The following is a 15,202-nucleotide window of genomic DNA, read 5'->3' on the forward strand; positions in this document are numbered from 1 at the left end:
AACAAAACACGAATTAAAATAAAAATATCTTTAAAAAGCCACAGATTTGAAAAAAATCCTAAAATTTAATTGATTACATTATTTTAGTGATGATTTGTAAAATCTGATTATGTCAATTATTAATTGAAAGAGTTTAAGTATTAATTAAAGAAATTAAATAACTAACTAAAGAAAAAAAAATATTGATTTAATGTAAAAAAATCAAGACATGTATAACAAAATTAGAAAGGCTTTCGACTTTAGTAAATAGAGTATGCATGGAAATTATTTCGCTCTAAAAAAATATGAGAATTTAAATTTATAATCTCAAGATGTATTCCACTTAAGTGACCAAATTATTCTAAAATCATGTCAGTTTTCACCATAATAATGTCACAATCATAATAAAAACAGGAATTTAAGTAAAAGTTTTTACATTTTCATTCAATTATGAATTATCATGTGTGATAATATTGTTGACTTATACAACAATAATTACTTTAAATACCATGTGTTCGTGATTTCTAATTGATTGACGTAGTGTTATACAGAGAGTAAACAGTAGGATTTTTACAAGCGGGATCAATAGTTGCAACAACAATATATACCAAGCACAAGAGGTCCAAAACATAAGAAAATCTCTCCCACTTGACCCCTAATCACTTATTTTTGGCCTAACCCTCTCTACTCTAAGCTGTTTCTTAGTCCATATAGATGCCATAGATTCCAACAAAACTAATATCCCAGGTCAGCATGCTCCAGCAGAATCGCCAACAAGCAATTAGGTGTCTGTCCACAATTTCTCAGATGACAAGTTGATATTACAACTGATACAGCAACAGCAAACACCTTCATCACTTCACAACTGGTAATAGATATATGCTCTTTGGCTCATCAAGCCTCTCATCAACTGCTTACTGCAAAATTGTTATTGTATGGCATAGAAGTGTCGGTGACTGCAAGATCAAAAGGGTCAGTGACTAAAGGAGTTTTCTGGAACTTGTTCCGTAGCTGACCACAAGCTGCATTTGCATCCAGTCCTCTTGTTTGACGTACACTAACAGTTATTTTAGAGGACTCCAAAGCACCAGAAAATGTTAGCACCTACCAAATAAGGAACTTCAGATTAAACATCCAAAATTACAAAGATCACTCAACCCATGAACTAAATCTTGTTTAAAATGAACAAAAGAAAAGAAAGTAATCATACTGCTCTCTTGGAAGGACGCTGATACTCAGAGCCTTCTATTGGATTGAAAGGTATCAAGTTGACGTGATATCCACTGCCCGATCGATGAAGTAACTCAGCAAGTTCTAATGCATGGTCTACCGAGTCATTGACTCCAGCTGCTCAAACATAATGAAGAAAGTGTCATGTGCATTATAAGGATTCCACCAAACTTTTTATAAGAAAAGGAAGTAGTATGTATTGGAACATCCAATACCTAAAAGTGCATATTCAAAGGAAACCCGCCTACTAGTTTGCTGAAAGTATTCTCTGCAATCACTCATAAGTGCATCCAGTGGATAGGATTTTGCACTTGGAACAATTGTCTCCCTAAGTTTCTGGTTAGGAGCATGTAGGCTGATGCAAAGTACAAAAGAAAATTCACATACTAGAATATGCATCTGAAAGAATCCATTTAAAAGCTCTCTGAAATTAAACACAGGAAGAAAATAATGCTATACTCTGCAGCCACAAATCCAAAATAGTTGACAAGGAATTTATTTATTTTGAAGCAGGTGGGAGAGAGATCAGTTTAGCAAGAGATTACCATACATTCTACTCAAAAAAGGGGATGGAAGATAAAAAGATCAATGCTGTTTTAAGGTTTATATCTTCAACTGACTTAATAGAAAGTGCACTTGCAACATTCCAGCAATGTCTGTGGTAAAGCTGCTGCTTTGAAATTTAGGTTCTGGAGAAAATTACGAGGCAATGGAACAAATACATAGACTGATGAAAGTTCAAATTTTATCCCCAATATTTGAAGATGTAATGAAGTTGCATTGAGTAACACCTAATAATATGAAAATTCAAGATGAAGAACTAGAAATTTCTTCACCAGGGACATGAGGTAATTTAAATTTGTTGTCACAATGAACCTGACACATCACCTTCGCCTAACAAACAAAAGAAAAGAACTGCAGCATATTATAATCATAAAGGGTGCCAGTTACTGTGGTTGGCTGGCAGCCCAAAGGTCTAAATACTGGTGCAAATGCCATTTTTCCACCTGACATCTACCTTAGCATGAAGATTCAAATTATTGGCAAGTCGAAATTTCATTTGTATCAAAGGTAATTTACCTCACAGCTAGAGTGGATTGAAGTTTGTGAGAAGCAAGTTTCTTTATTGTATTTGGAACGCCCACAGTGGAGATGGTTATCATTCTTTGCCCAATTTGTACATCCTACAAGAAACACATTCTACATGAGCATACTTATAAGCAAAACTTATTATAATGATTCAGGAAAGTGAAATGTAGAAAGTGAAATAAGGACAAACATTATGCAGACACACTGATTTCTTGAAGTTTTGAAGGAGAGAGCAATGTATGTATATAATTTTATTGCATGTATGCACTTCTATTGAAGATAAATTACATATGCATTCTCAATCCCATGTGGCATAGAGTGCATTTGGAAGCAAATAATGTCACATATCACATTCATTTATTCACCTTATTCAAGCAACGGTGTGCTTCAAGTACTGCCTTCAGGTTTAACATTGGTTCACCCATTCCCATAAACACTACATTTGTCACCCTATTCTTGAAGACCTCCTCAATGGCCAAGACCTGTTCACATAAGATGAATTTTATCCCTGTCTTGTGGTAAACAAAGTTAAGCTTGTTTCAGAACATTTACAATCCTAAACACAATGAGAATGATCCAGAGTATCTTATCTTTACTTTTTACATTCTTTTTCCTTTCTCTTCTGTTTATTTCCTTAAATTAATCTAAGACCTACGAATCTATCTGACCATCTCATCAACCATGCAGGTCATCTAACATCAAACTGCTTTAATGGACAAACATGAATGAGATGAGATATGACACAAACCTGTTCAATGATTTCATGTCTCTGAAGATTCCTTGAAAACCCCCCTTTTCCAGTGGCACAAAAAGAGCAGCGTAAAGGGCAACCAACCTAGAATCCAAACAGATGGCGATAAGAAAACAATGTAAACATCAGAACAAATTTTCACAAACAAAAATTAGATTCCAGATCAAATATAGAAATACTCCAGCAAAGAGCGAAAACAACAGCTAATTATTTAATGATTCAGGAACCAGCGAAACACCTGAGATGAAACACATGCTGTGAGGCGAGTCAGGCCTTTATCAACCATAACCGGAATGCCAACAGTTTCAACCAATCTATTGTCCTCCAACTTCAACAACAACTGCAAAATCAAATGCCAACCCAAAAAAGAGTAAGAAACCAAGGAAACACCCACAATCGCATTCCTTAAAGAGCAAGTCAATATCCTACTTTTTTGAAAGTGCCAAGTATAACACCAAAAGGAAAAATAAAACTCAAACCTTTGCCAAAATAATTCAAACTCGACCACATAATCAATATTACACTTTCACGTGGACATCTTAAAACATAAGATGGACACTAAAACAAAAAGAAACCATCAAAATAAATAACAACGAAGCAGCGACCACCATTTAAAACGTTTTGTCGAATTATGATTATACTACTATTTACCTTAACAGTTCCATCAGCTGCAGTTACAGTTTGGAAAATAGGAGACCGGCCCACCTTCCATCCAGTTTCCTCAAGAGTATTCCTAAATCCCTGAGGCACTGCAATTCAAGAAAAACCATAACAGAACCATAATGCAATGCTAAGTCTCAAACGCTCAATCAACCAAAAACAAAAAAAAACTAAAGGGAATGAAAAATAAATACAAAAAAAAAATAGTTACAAAAAATAAACCCACATTGAGTGAAATCCTGAATTTCTCTGAGCTTCCTCTGGTATAAAAAATGATGAAGTTGTTTGCCCCTATAGGTTTCCTGAGAAAAAATTGAAGCCAAAAAAATGAGAAATTCAAATTATATTATATTTTGGTGCAATTGAATGGGAAAAGATGATAAATTTACCTGATTGAGGTCAAGGGCGAGTTGTTGCAGCTCCTTCTCGGACAAGCCGAGGAGAACCTGAGACTGGGAGTTAGCACGTGAGGAAATGGATGCGTAGGCCACGGCCGTGAAACAAGGTCGCACGTGCGTGCGAGGTGGAGACCGCACCGCACGTGCGAGGGGCATGGAGCAGTTCTGGAGTAGCGCTAGCATTGTCTTATCTTCTCTTCAGTCTTCACTTTCGCATCAGAAGAAGATAATGAAAACTGATCAAAGAGGAAGGAAAGGAACAACAAAACAAAACCCCTTTCACTTAAACCCTTCCCTTCTCTCTCTCTCTCTCTTTTTAAATAATAATAATAATAATAAGGTAATGCATGTGGAAAAAATAAAAATGAATTTCATGTTAAAAAACAGCGTATATTTTGATTTTAGTTGGGTACTTTTAAAGCAACATATTTTTCCTTCTCTGCTTTGTACATTGAAATTTACAATTGCGTGATAGAATTTTAAAAGTATTTTCTCTATTTTAATCTAAACATAGTGACATATAATAAAAAAAAAGCGTGTTTGTCATTTTAAAATGTTCTAAAATAAATTTTTCATCTTTGTTAATCAAATTAATAATTATATTTTAAAAAATATCCTATATAACAGTGTTAAAAATTACAATAAACTCATTAGAGATCATTAATGTCAAAATCAAACACAAATTATTTGGAAACCTTGTTACAATATACATTAATAAATATTATGTATGATAACTACTTTTTATTTTACTATTTATAAATTATAGTAAAAATTTAAAATAAAGCTAAAAATTATTATTATTATTATTATTAAACATGAATTTCAGTTATAATATTTAATACTTTTCTTTTTCTTTTTTCGTTTGTATGTAAAATGTTTTAATAATAAAAATTTTATATTGATAATATTTTCACTATCGATTATTTCCTTTCATCTCTTCCATTATAAGTTATTGAAATTATTAAAATTTTATCTACAATTTTTTTCAATTCAAATGACCTTTAATAAACCTAGTAAAAAAATAAGGTTTACTTGTTGCTATAAATATTTTTCAAAACCCAAAGTGTTAAATAATTTTTTAAATAAATTATATTTAAAAAATTGATCATTTTATTTTCGAAAAGTATAATGTATTGATACACTTATCCCGATAAATTGTATACTGAAATTACTTTTATAAAAAAAAAACTTATCATACGTTATGTTGATTTTTCAACTTTTATGATAATTAAATTATTTAATTTATTATTTAAAGAAAATAATGGTTGAACATGTGTCGTGATTTAACATTTTGAATTATGTAATGTAAACATTTTCTTTTATGTTTGAGTGTATTAAATAGTATATGTCATTTTATTTTATTCAATATATAAATTACATGTTTATGGTAGAGTAGTATTGCTAGCAGAAGTGAGACCTAATAAAAATTGGTGATTTTTTTAAAAATTAATCAATCATTAAAAAATATTAAAAAAGTAAAAAAAAATATGTGGCTAGCATTTCTTATTAAAGTAAGGTTCATATTTTTTTTAACTTGTTTAATGCGACTCTTTTGTGTCCCATTCATTCAAGCAAAAGTTTAATCAAACTAAATATTCTCAACATTCAAAACCATCATCAGTAGAAAAAAAAAAACCATTCATTCGCAAAAAAATAAAAAAGAACCAGCAATATTTCAGTGTCACCATATTAGTCTCAGTGTGCGAGTTGATACAATCTTCATTCTAGTTTTGTCGCATATATCCTTTTAATAAATTAATTTTATATACTATCAATGTAAATCGTTTTTACAGAGACATCCAATAAAAAAATCATCTTTTCAATACATCATACAAATAAATAGGATGATGCATTCATCTTATCACCACATCTGATTAATAAATAGCATGACATAAGAAAATATTCCTATTTTACAACGATAGATGATGGGTGGGAAGGGAAGAGAAGTATCGGAAGAAATGAAGATTTCAATATTATTGCTCAATCAACAACTGTACAGAAATCAGACATCTAGAGCCATGCTTAAGTTCATCATGATACACGTAAATACAATGTACCAACTCTAGCAAAATCAGATGATCACAGCATGAAATCAACATTCACTTTTCACTTCCTTGTTGTTTCATGTTGTCTACCTCTATGTTGTCTAGGCCCACTGCTGCTTGAGCTATGGCCACTCCTTCTAGCAGTTTGATCTCGAGAGCTTCCCACCCCTCCAGCTCTGTCTTCTGAATCCTGAAGTTCCTCTAATGCTCTCACCACTTCATCCATTTTTGGTCTAAATCTTGGTTCCACAGACAGACATTGAATGGCAAGGTTGGCTACTTTCATTGATTCGCGCAACGTGTATTGGCCTTCAATGCGCGCATCCATGACTTGGAAGATCCTGCGCTTGTTGCTGAGGTAAGGTTTGGCCCATTCAATTAAATTGTGCTCCCCACTTGGCCTGTTGCTGTCAAGTGCACGTTTGCCGGACATAATTTCAAGCAGAACAACCCCGAAGCTGTATACATCACTCTTCTTTGTCAAGTGACCTTCACAAAAAGACAAGAAGTAGGAGTCAACTCTGATTCTATGTAATCACTAAAAGAGACTTCAAATATATTGCTTGATTTGGCAAGCTGTTTTAGTGATGACTTATAGTGTGTTTGGAATAGGTTCATGATGAGATAAATCAACTAAATTTAGCAGCAAATAGTTGCTTCTACTTTTTTATGGTATCACCATGATTTAGTAGAGTAGAATCAATTTTGTGTTATCCAAACACACTATTAGAGACCTTATGAAATGAAAACTGGCAACACACCACACACAGTTAATGTTAATTCACATTTTTTCTACACATTCACTCATTTAGCAACTAAAAACTGTCAGGATGAAGATTGGACTGCTCATGTTTTATCTCAGTAAATTAGACTTAAAACATGCATTCTAAATCTGAGCAGTTCAATCTTTATCCAATGGTTATAAATGCGTTGATTTCATGAATGTGTGAAAAAATTGACTACACTGAATCTGGTAGCTGACTGCACACATGAGCATGGAGACTTCAAAATAATAACCATGTTCATGTCATGCTCATGTGGGAGACCGTATTCATCATTAATACTTCAAAATAACAACAACTGGGAGTCAACTCTGAAACTTCAAAACACTTTAAATACTTCAAAATAATAATTGTGCCCATGGTATACTCATGTCCAATGTGTATTTGTCAGACACTTAGAATACTTCTAATTGCATTTGAATACTTCAAAATAATAATTGTGTTCATGGCATACCCCTGTCACACACGTATTTGTCAAACATTTGATGTACACTTAGAATACTTCTAACTGCATTTTGAGTACTTCAAAATGACGAGACCTGGGAGTCAACTCTGATACTCCAAAAATACTTCACAAAAGAATCAAAACACTTTGAATACTTCGAAATAATAGGCATTTTCATGCCATACTCATTTGTCAGACAATTTCTGGACACTTTGAATACTTCTAACTGCATTTTATAGTTTTCTTTTTACTTTTAAAGTTTTAAACCTCTATAGTAACACAGATGAGATTATCTTTAAATAAATTATACCATTCTATTTTGTTTATAATCACTCATGCTTATCTTTCAACCATCAATTCTTTCTTTTGATTTAAGATTTGTGTTTTTATGTTAATTAATACTATTTTTATTCGTTCTATCATAGTTGAAGCATAGAACCTCTAGGCCCAAATTCTAAACCAGTAAAATGTAAGATGTGCTTCTGAGATGAAATGTGCTGCAGTGCTTGCTAATGAAGGGAGAAAAAAAGAAGCTAAAAAGCTCCACCATGGTTTGAAAAAGAACTAATAAGGGTTTCTTCTTTCTTGTAATCTATTATATGGTTGGTGCACAATAATTTAGAAGGCAGGATATGTAAAGAAGTTTGTATGACCAACTAAAGTGTTCATAAGCTGAGTACTCCACAAAATTATGTACCTGTGGCCATATATTCAGGAGCAGCATAGCCATATGTGCCCATTACCCTTGTAGAGACATGGCTCTTATCACCAGCTGGTCCATCCTTTGCCAAGCCAAAATCAGAAAGTTTTGCATTGTAATTCTGTCATCAACAAAAAAATATATATATTAGAAAAGCCAATATGGCTAGTAAAAAATTAGATATGTGAGATTTACTTGCCGAATCAAGTAAGATATTTGAAGCTTTGAAGTCTCGATATATCACTTTTGCTTCATCGCTATGAAGATATGCAAGACCCTTAGCAGCATCAAGAGCAACCTTCATACGGAAGTTCCAAGAAAGTGGTTGAAAGTAAGAAGCTCCTGTTCCAAAAAGATTACATTATTGAGATCTTCAGGTGTCTAAGGAACTAAACAATTTCATACTGTGGATAAACAAGGAGGGAAATAAAAAAACTTACTCCTAAATAAATGATTATCCAAACTTCCTTTGGTCAAAAACTCATACACCAAAAGCCGTTGATCGTCCTCTAAGCAGTAACCAATCAGTTTCACAAGATTAGGATGACGCAGCTGCCCCAGATAATTAATTTCTGTCTATAGCACAAGGCTAATTAATTACACCAACCCAAGAAATCTTCTGAAATATTAACTTTTTGCTACATATATCACCAAAGGAGGAGTTCCCCAGAGAAAAAGAAAACCGCATTAAACTAATTTAACATTTTCCTAAGCTTCAAAATGGAACAGTATCTTAAATTATGAAGCTTCAAGCAAAGTTCCAAATTGTAAATAAGCCCTACTAAGTGACACTCACCAACCATTCACTGTGTCCCTGCAGACCTTCTTGGTTAAGCCTCTTAACAGCAATGACCATGCCAGTCCCTGGTCTAACTGGTGCAAGTGTCTGTTCATCAATCCACCCCTTAAAAACACAACCAAACCCACCTTCACCCACCACACTATCCGGACGAAAGTTCCTTGTAGCAGTTTTTAGCTCACTGAAGTTGAAGCTCTTCATGTTTGAAGACTTCAAGATCTCTCCCTCCGTCCGTGGAGTTGGAGGATCGGAGGGAGTTGAGACCTTGCTGCTTAAGCCATCTTCTTCCTTGTTACCATCCTTTGAACTCAAACCTGCACAAGTCAAAAGAAAACCGGATCCATTTTTCAGGCCATATAGAAGCATTCTAATCTAATTCAGTTTGTGCTTGAATAGAAAGATCAGAATCATAGTAGAGAGAGAAGACAACAATATTTCTACCAATTACACTCTGCACTGTCTGGTTAGCATGAAAACATCAGAAATTACATAAACTTGGAAGGTTTGAAATTCCAAGTCTTATCCCAGATTTCATCTTAACAATTGAAACAAAGCAAGATTAAATTGAAGACAGTGGGAAAAAATCCTGACACAAGGATTGGCTCATTCAAAGTTCCAAAATAAATAAATTACATCATCCAAATTTTTTACTAATTCCACAATCCTTTGCAAGAAACCAACACTGTGGTTCCATTTTTTGTCAATTTTCATTTACAGTGGCAACCTTCACCAAATCCTACATGCAGCAAAACAACCAAACAAACACAGCATAATCAATTATAGCAAGTCTCCTTGTGTTTTGATTTGTGAATCATACTTAAAAAACAGACAAAAAAAATTCCCATAAACTGCTTTCCTCTTTCACACATGAAGCTGCCAACACTAGCACCTCTGTTTCATAGTAGCCACCCCCCCCCCCCCCCCCCCCCCAAATATTTTATTGAAAAAGGAAAACAACAAGAACACAAAAACAAGAGTTATTTATAGCATTGAAGCTGCAGAGATATCCAAAGAAGCTGATCAAAATCAAAATTTGAACCAGAAAACAGTAAAACACCAAAAGGAACACATGCAAGAATGTTAATTACCATTGCGTGGAGGGCTCTCAGCTTTGATCCTGGCACTTAAGCAGCACCCCATGAAGAGAGAAGCGAAGAAGAAGAACACAGAAGCAAGAGAGGGGGAGTAGAGTAATTAGGTAACAAGTTGAAGTTCTCAAAAGGGGTGCAGATGAGAGATGATGAAGCCAGAGGAAAAGAAGAGAAAGCCCGTGAAAAGGAGAAAAAAAAAAAAAAAAACAATGCAAGTGTGAAAGGAACTATTTCCACATGAAGGGTTAGCTGTCAAGCGCGGTTTTTAACAGCCTTATTGAATGCAAATGCTGGCTTCCTGTTCCAAAGTCTAGCTTGTTTCTTTTGTTTTCTGTGTGTGTGAACGTGATTGCCTTGTGGGTGATCTTGGAAGCTTCATGCTTTTTTGACTTTTGACCATCAAGGGAGAGAGGGGGACGAAAGAAAACCACAACTGGTTGACTTGAGAATTTTTCACGTAAAATATATATATATATATATATATATATATATATATATATATATACACACGTAAATAATAAAAAAAATATTTACGTGAATTACGTTATAGGTCATCGATGAAACCCACATGTTGTACAGGTGAAGAGTCTATGTTTCTTGTGTACAGCGTGTCCTCCAAAAATGAGTTTCGTCAGTGTATTGTTTATGTTTTTTTTTTCTTTTACGGGTAATGTTGTTTTATTTTGTGAATGTAATGTTGTTTTATTTGATAGATTACCATTTATCTATTAAGGATTTGGAAAAATAATTTACATCATTAAATTTGTCTAATTTCATTTAAGGATCAATTATATTTTTTAAAACACTATTATAAATTAATTCATATTCAATAACTGATAATTTTACACTAATTCAAACTATCAAAATTAAACATATTTTATTTATTTAATTTATTTTTGTAAAATAATTAGATCACTTAAATATATGTATTTTTTATAAATATTTAAATATATGTATTATTTTAAAATATTATTCATCATAAATTTTATTTATTATAATTTAATATATATAAATTACTGAACTTAAAAAAACAAAAAATACAGTTAATTTTTAAATAAAAATAAAAAAATTTAAAAAACAAAAACAAAATAACTCAAATAAATAAAACATTTAAGTTTTAAATAAAAACAAACAAGATAATGAACAATGTAAAAAATAAAAAAACAAAATAAATCAAACAAAAACAAAAAACAGTTAATTTTTAAATAAAAAACAAAAACAAAATAAATCAAATAAATAAATAAAAAATAAAAAAACATTTAATTTTTAAATAAAAAAACTCAAATAAATAAATTAAAAAATGAAAAAGAAATCATTCTCAACTGAATTTAAAAAAAAAAAAAAAGAGTCTTATGGAAAATCGATGTAGTAAAATGAGTTTGAAAAAAAAAATAAAACGTTAAGAAATTGATTGTCCGGGAATCGATTTCTTAACCTCAAATGAAAAAAATAAAAATAGAAGAAAGATAAGAAATCCATTTTATGAAAGAGTAATTTGTGTCAAGATAAATATTTTATTTTTTTACTATTTGTGTTAAAAAAATCGTCGACCTGATGCCACAGTTTTGGTTAGATTATAGCAAGGGGACTATGATGTCATATATGAATTTATTGATCCCATGCTTGCTTTTTAATATTTTTGGTTTTGTGGGATTCATAGCTTCAAACCTTAGTGTCCTTATCCTTTCCCTTTGTTGCTTTGCTCGCTGTCTCTCTTAGTCTTGGTTATACCACAACTTTGAATGGCCACAACCTTCCAATTAGGACCATTAGGTGAGAGAATTGCTTGTGAATTGTGAAAGTTCGATGCCTTTTTGTACCCCACAAGACAATTCAATGTCTTTTTTATGCTATTGCTGACTAATATCACTCATAAAAATAAGTTGGAAACACACAATTGAGTAATTGACGGTGTGAATACACTAGAGAGTTTTGAAGATAATAACATGATATGATTAAAGTGCGTCACAATTCTTTATGCTAAATGAGGCAACTCGAATTTTTCAGCTAAAAAGTTTGAATTAGATATATGTCTGGTTTCGACAAAGAAAAATAAATTGTTGACTATAAATATTTCAAAATTACCATAGCGTTTGTCTTTCATGATATTTAAATTTTGATTTTTTACTTTCTTAAACATTATAATTTATTTGCCATCCTACCCCAACCCTGTTGATAATTATAATTAATTTATAGTGAATATGTTTTATAATCTATACTATTAATAAAAAGAATATCCATTTTTAGTGTATATAAATTTTAAACAATTTTATCTTTTATAAGTTTTTAAACTTTTATTATTCTTACTCACTCCTTTGGTGTTATTAGATTTTTTTAAAATTTAAAACAGGTTAAGAAGCACGAGTGCCTCTCTCTCCCGCTAGTATTCATAAATTAAATATTAATATTTATACTCTTACATAATCTACTATAGAATAACACAACACTTAGCTAAACTCTTTTAATAATAATATCGACGAAAGCCGCTAAAGCTGACCACGATTTATTATTGAGCAGATTATTATTATTATATAACCAAGGGAGGGTAACGTTAACAGGAAGACTGTCCATAAAATAATTATTAATTTAGGGACTTAGAAAGAAAAGATTCCTTATAATTTAGTATGAAATAATATGTAGATTTTGTCGGACGACGTTGTGCTTAATTTTTATTTTTATTTTAAAAGCGTGTGATGTGCCCAAAAAAGAATAAAATAGAAACAAACGCATCAGGGAAAAGTTTTAACTTTTCTTTCCAATTTATTTTTGAAGAAAATATATATTTTGTATTTCTCATATAAAAAAGACTTATTTACAAAAAGAGTCTTCCTACTTTTTTCATATCACTAAATTGGTTCTCTTATTCTTTAATTTATTATTGGAATTCCTTTATTTTTTTCAAATTTACTATCTGAGTATCCAGAGAAAAAAATCGAATGTTGACGGTTAGTTTAAAACGTTGACCACATAATTGAATCATTTTTTTTGTCTTCGCAATGCTTCGAATCTGAAGATCGTTAATGATTCCACGATAGATTGGTCAATGTCGAAGTTTTTTCTTTTGGCAAACGATGATACCATCCACGGAGTCGAGTTTTCGCCTATGTCATTTGTGATGGCGTCGTTGCAGTGTTTGATGTAGAGGAGGAGGAGCGATGTAAAGGAGATTATGATATGGTTGTTAAAACAAACACCCCACCGTTATGCCTGGTTTGAACAATGACAAGGAGTTGTTGTTATTGTTTTTTAGATAATTTTTAGTTACCTACTAACTGATGAAGGTAAATTGAAAATATCTTTTAAACGATTAATTATATGGAAATACGTGGCAATCAACATTTTAAGTTAATAGTCAACGTTCAATTTTTTTCCTAGAAACTCAAGTAGTGAATTAAGAAAAATAAAAAGACTCAGATAATGAATTAGAAAATAAGGAGACCGATTTAGTGAAATAAAAAAATAGAAAAACACTTTTTACCATTAAACCTAAAAAAATGAAAAGAAAAACTTATTTCTAAAGATTACTTTTTTCTATTTTAATTAAATAAAAAACATTATTATATACTTCTTTTCTCTGTCTTAACCAAATTAATGATAGACTTGGGGGTTTGACATATCAAGCCTAGGCATCATGACTGTACCTATTTTAGTAATATCCTATTGACAAAAGTTGGTGTACATGATTTAGAGGTTGACATTGGGTGTGAGAATTAAGAAACCGTATTTGGCAATTGGCATGGAATAAAAGGACCTTGCTTGGGGCCAATCATGAAAAGACATAGAAAAAATGCCTAAAATAATAGTACTAGTATATTTTCCACTTGCTTGGACAGTGAGGAGTAAAGACCAAACTTTCATTTTCAAATAATGTACTCATACAGGGCAATCCCTAGCCTGCCATAGTAACCATACCATGAAGTGACTTTAGTGCCGACACTTCAATGCCAGACATTGACTTTGGCATGAATCCATTTAAATCTAGTATTAAATCAGTGCAATTAATTTTGGAAGGTCTAAATCCTGTAAAAGATAGGCCTGTAAGGCTGTAACATTCATTATACTAGTACTTGTAATATATTTTTATTCATTTATTCATACTTTTTGGTAGAGCCACTAGAGTAGATACAATGTGTACAAGATAAAGATAAATGATACTTAATGTCCAAAAAAAATATATTGGTTTAAAAGTTATTCCAATTATTTTTTATTTATAAGATTCAATTATTTAACTCATTAAAATTTAAAAAAATAATTAATTTAATTGATAATAATAAAATTATGTTAAATTTATAATTTTTTTTAAATTATATTGTTATTAATATTTTTTTTTCTTTTAATTATTTATTAATATATTTTTTTATCTTCTTTTAATGAAGGATATTTCTAAAATAATTAATTCCAAAAATATTATAGATTAGATTAGATCTGATAAAAAGAAACAAATACAATTTTAAACTTAGGTCTTATAAATAAAAAAGGAGGGAAGGGAATAAAAGTTAAATTTTTATTAAAAATATATTGTTGATGTCTTTCTTTTTTTTTTAATGTGATTTTTAAGAATTAATTAATATTCTTAAGACACATCCAATTTAATTTTATTTAGTGTTACTTACAATGCTTAGCCTTAAGTTATTACTTGTTTGATCAAGTATAAGATGTGCTTACTAAATATCTTAAAAAAAATCTAATTGTGTGTTTTTGCTAATGATATTTTTTTGGACTTAAATATCTGGTAATTATTTTCGCTGAGGGTTAAACTCGGATATTACTCGATTAATTCAATCTTAAATCCAATACACTAATCATTTATGTTCAACCACTTGGTTGATTTACTAATGATATAATTTTGATTGAATAATAAAGAGAAATAATTAACTTTAAACTTAAGCTTTGAAGATAAAGTCTGGAAACAAAAGATTTTTGGTTCAAATAGGAATAAAAGTGAGTATATGCATTGTAACTTTAGGAAAGAGTTAACAATAACATGACTTGAAAGTAAAGATAGGAGAAGATGTCATATCACAAGTTTATAAAGTTTTAAGTATATGGAATCAATAATGCAAAACAATGAGAAAATTAATAAGGAGGTTATAGACAAGATACAAGTAAAATGGCTAAAATGGAGAAAGAAAACAAGGTTATTTGTTTGCAAAGTATCTATCAAATTCAAATACTAAGATTTATTGTATTGGTATATGCTTAATTATACTCTATGACTGAATATTTATTTGGT

The 15,202-nt window shown here is 31.1% G+C and overlaps 2 protein-coding genes across 2 annotated transcripts; both read right to left on the bottom strand.

Moving 5' to 3' along the window:
* Positions 1-474: 474 nt before the first annotated feature.
* LOC114385510 (probable dual-specificity RNA methyltransferase RlmN) lies at positions 475-4,402 on the bottom strand. Its single transcript, XM_028345624.1, has 10 exons — positions 4,099-4,402; positions 3,936-4,011; positions 3,701-3,798; positions 3,288-3,389; positions 3,047-3,133; positions 2,664-2,780; positions 2,290-2,393; positions 1,425-1,564; positions 1,190-1,326; positions 475-1,083 (listed from the first exon to the last, which is right to left on the bottom strand). The coding sequence occupies exons 1-10, from the start codon at positions 4,288-4,290 to the stop codon at positions 886-888; spliced, it is 1,251 nt and encodes a 416-aa protein (XP_028201425.1). The 5' UTR covers positions 4,291-4,402; the 3' UTR covers positions 475-885.
* Positions 4,403-5,910: 1,508 nt separating this feature from the next.
* LOC114385131 (receptor-like cytoplasmic kinase 176) lies at positions 5,911-10,357 on the bottom strand. Its single transcript, XM_028345115.1, has 6 exons — positions 9,967-10,357; positions 8,876-9,192; positions 8,520-8,655; positions 8,279-8,421; positions 8,077-8,200; positions 5,911-6,641 (listed from the first exon to the last, which is right to left on the bottom strand). The coding sequence occupies exons 1-6, from the start codon at positions 10,016-10,018 to the stop codon at positions 6,214-6,216; spliced, it is 1,200 nt and encodes a 399-aa protein (XP_028200916.1). The 5' UTR covers positions 10,019-10,357; the 3' UTR covers positions 5,911-6,213.
* Between the last annotated feature and the right edge of the window lie 4,845 nt (positions 10,358-15,202).

This window comes from Glycine soja, chromosome 14 (genome assembly GCF_004193775.1).
Source record: "Glycine soja cultivar W05 chromosome 14, ASM419377v2, whole genome shotgun sequence".
NCBI lineage: Eukaryota > Viridiplantae > Streptophyta > Magnoliopsida > Fabales > Fabaceae > Glycine > Glycine soja.